At 32.7% G+C, this 2814-nt stretch overlaps 1 protein-coding gene across 1 annotated transcript; it reads left to right on the top strand.

Moving 5' to 3' along the window:
- The first annotated feature begins 366 nt into the window (after positions 1 to 366).
- Positions 367 to 1695, top strand: LOC137637824 (rhodopsin-like). The gene has a single exon (XM_068369936.1). The coding sequence runs from the start codon at positions 390 to 392 to the stop codon at positions 1494 to 1496; it is 1107 nt and encodes a 368-aa protein (XP_068226037.1). The 5' UTR covers positions 367 to 389; the 3' UTR covers positions 1497 to 1695.
- The last annotated feature ends 1119 nt before the right edge of the window (positions 1696 to 2814 follow it).

Here is a 2814-nt window from a genome sequence, read left to right as displayed (position 1 = left end):
TTCGAGATACTGCCAGGGCTGTGAGTGGCTTCCTCAGCGACCAAGCACCTTATATACTCCGCGAATCTCTTTACCCTTAACCGGAAAATTAGCAAAGAAGCTCAAGGAATACACGGAAATATGCCAACACTTTCCTAAGTTGCTCCCTAATACATGAGAAAATAACAATCGTATTTCGGAAAAAAATTGCAGATGAATAAATGTATAAAATGTATATGCAACGCCTAATATGTAATTTTTACATATTCAAATTTGAAAAGTATCTCTGAATCTTTCTCATTCTTTTTTTTTTTTTTTTCTTTTTTTGCTAATACTAATTCTAATCAAATTTCATCCTGTTAGTTTTTTCTGTTTTGTTGCAGAAGAGATACTGGGAGAATCCTACTAACATGGCCAGTAGCGGTATGCCCTCAACAAACCCCTATGGGAACTACACCGTAGTTGACACGGTGCCCCATAACCTCCTTTATATGGTTGATACTCACTGGTATCAGTTTCCTCCTATGAACCCTCTTTGGTATAATCTGATCGCATTTTGGATGGTCGTCATGGGCTCCCTTGCTATTGCCGGTAACTTCGTTGTCATCTGGGTCTTCATGAACACCAAGTCTCTCCGAACTCCTGCTAATATGTACGTCGTGAATTTGGCTTTTTCTGACTTTGGAATGATGCTTACAATGTGCCCACCAATTTTAGTCAACTGCTATTACCAGACGTGGGCTTTCAGTGATGTCGCCTGCCACATATATGGAATGTTGGGTTCTGTCTTCGGAACAGCATCTATTTGGTCGATGGTCTTTATCACTTTGGATCGTTACAATGTCATCGTGAAGGGTCTTTCAGGACAGCCATTGACTGCCAATGGTGCTTTACTGCGAATTTTCATTGTATGGGCACAAACACTATTTTGGGGTGTTCTTCCTCTCTTTGGCTTTTGCAGGTATGTTCCTGAAGGCAACATGACCGCCTGCGGTACTGATTACCTCTCTGAAGATATTTATAGTCAAGTATACCTGTATCTTTATGCCGCAGATTGCTACATCCTTCCTCTATTCTTCATTATCTTTTGCTATACATTCATTATGAAAGCTGTTTTCAACCATGAAAAACAAATGCGGGAACAAGCTAAAAAAATGGGTGAAAAGTCCCTGAGAAATGACCCAGAAGCTAAAAAGACTTCAAACGAATGCCGTCTTGCGAAGGTTGCCCTAACGACTGTGTCCCTATGGTTTATTGCGTGGACTCCTTACTTTGTCATCAATATGGCAGGTCTTCTGTACAAGCCTATGGTCACTCCTCTGTTTTCCATTTGGGGTTCAGTGTTTGCTAAAGCCAATGCAGTGTACAACCCTATTGTTTATGCTATCAGTCATCCCAAATACAGAGCCGCTATGGAAAAGAAGATTCCATGCCTCTCATGCGCTACTGAAAAAGATGAAGATCCCAGCAACGCCTCAGATGCCACGACAGTTGCATCTACCAATGAAAAGGAATAGAAATCTCCAGGAAACACACCATTCAGAAGCATTGAACTGTTTTATAATGATATGACGACGAAGAAGAAATCATTGTCCCATTTCCGAAGCCAAAACGATGGCAACGATCAATTTTAGATATCCAGATTTTATTGTTTTTCTTTTCATGAATACCTTAATAAATCCTTTGCATTAAGAAAGAATCAAAACATCTGTTTAATTTTCCTTATCTGACTTTTGATGTACACTCAAACTTGAGAGTAAAATATTTTATATAATAAGAATAAAAGATGACTCATATACTAATTTACTCGGAAAAAAGTATAATGAAAACCGTGGAAATATTATGTCATTTGTTCAGTCCATTCCCGTTATTCTTATGTATATTATGCTAATTGTGTACCTTTTTACATTAATCGACTTTTCTCTTTAATATTCGGAAAGATTTTTTAAAAGAGATTGAAAATACAACCACAGTATAGATTATATATATATATATATATATATATATATATATATATATATATATATATACATATGTAGTATATAAATGTATATACACACACACACATATATATATATATATATATATATATATATATATATATATATATATATATTTATGTAAATATATGAATATATATATATATAATATATATTTGTATAAATATATATATATATATATAAATATATATATATATATATACATATATGTATATATATATATATATATATATAGATATATTTATATATATATATATATATGTATATGTGCATATATATATTTTTACATATATGCGCATATATATTTGTATATATGCATATGTATATACATATATATGTATATATATATATATATATATATATAAATATATATATATATGAATATATATATATTATATATATATATATATATATATATACTATATATATACAGTGCATATGAATATATGTTTGAACAGAACCTTGCATCATACAATGTAAGGACCCTGTCTAGGGAAGGAGACCTTGCTCTGTTACTAAGAAATTGATTAGAATAAATTTGCATATAATATAATTTGGTGGAATTAGAAGATCAGAGGCATCTTATATAGATTTAGAAAAAGAGCCATATATTTAGCTTTAAAGGATATGATGTTTCGCCAGGTAAATCCTGAACAGCTGATTAGCCGTTAGGTTCCGAATTCTTTATGGCCTCTCGTGGCATGGTTGGTATTGACCTGGCCTTTCATTAGAAGGGGCCAGCGTTTGATCCCAAGTAAGAGGTAGAAATTTATTTCTATTTGAACACGATGTTGTGTTGATATTTATCCATATATATATATATATATATATATAT

Source organism: Palaemon carinicauda, chromosome 3 (assembly GCF_036898095.1).
Source record: "Palaemon carinicauda isolate YSFRI2023 chromosome 3, ASM3689809v2, whole genome shotgun sequence".
Lineage (NCBI taxonomy): Eukaryota > Metazoa > Arthropoda > Malacostraca > Decapoda > Palaemonidae > Palaemon > Palaemon carinicauda.
The sequence above is the reverse complement of the archived record's forward strand: the minus strand, read 5'-3'. Positions and strand labels throughout refer to the sequence as shown.

Excerpts from the sequence above, each read along its gene's own strand:
- LOC137637824 (XM_068369936.1), top strand. The coding sequence starts at position 390 with ATGGCCAGTAGCGGTATGCCCTCAACAAACCCCTATGGGAACTACACC.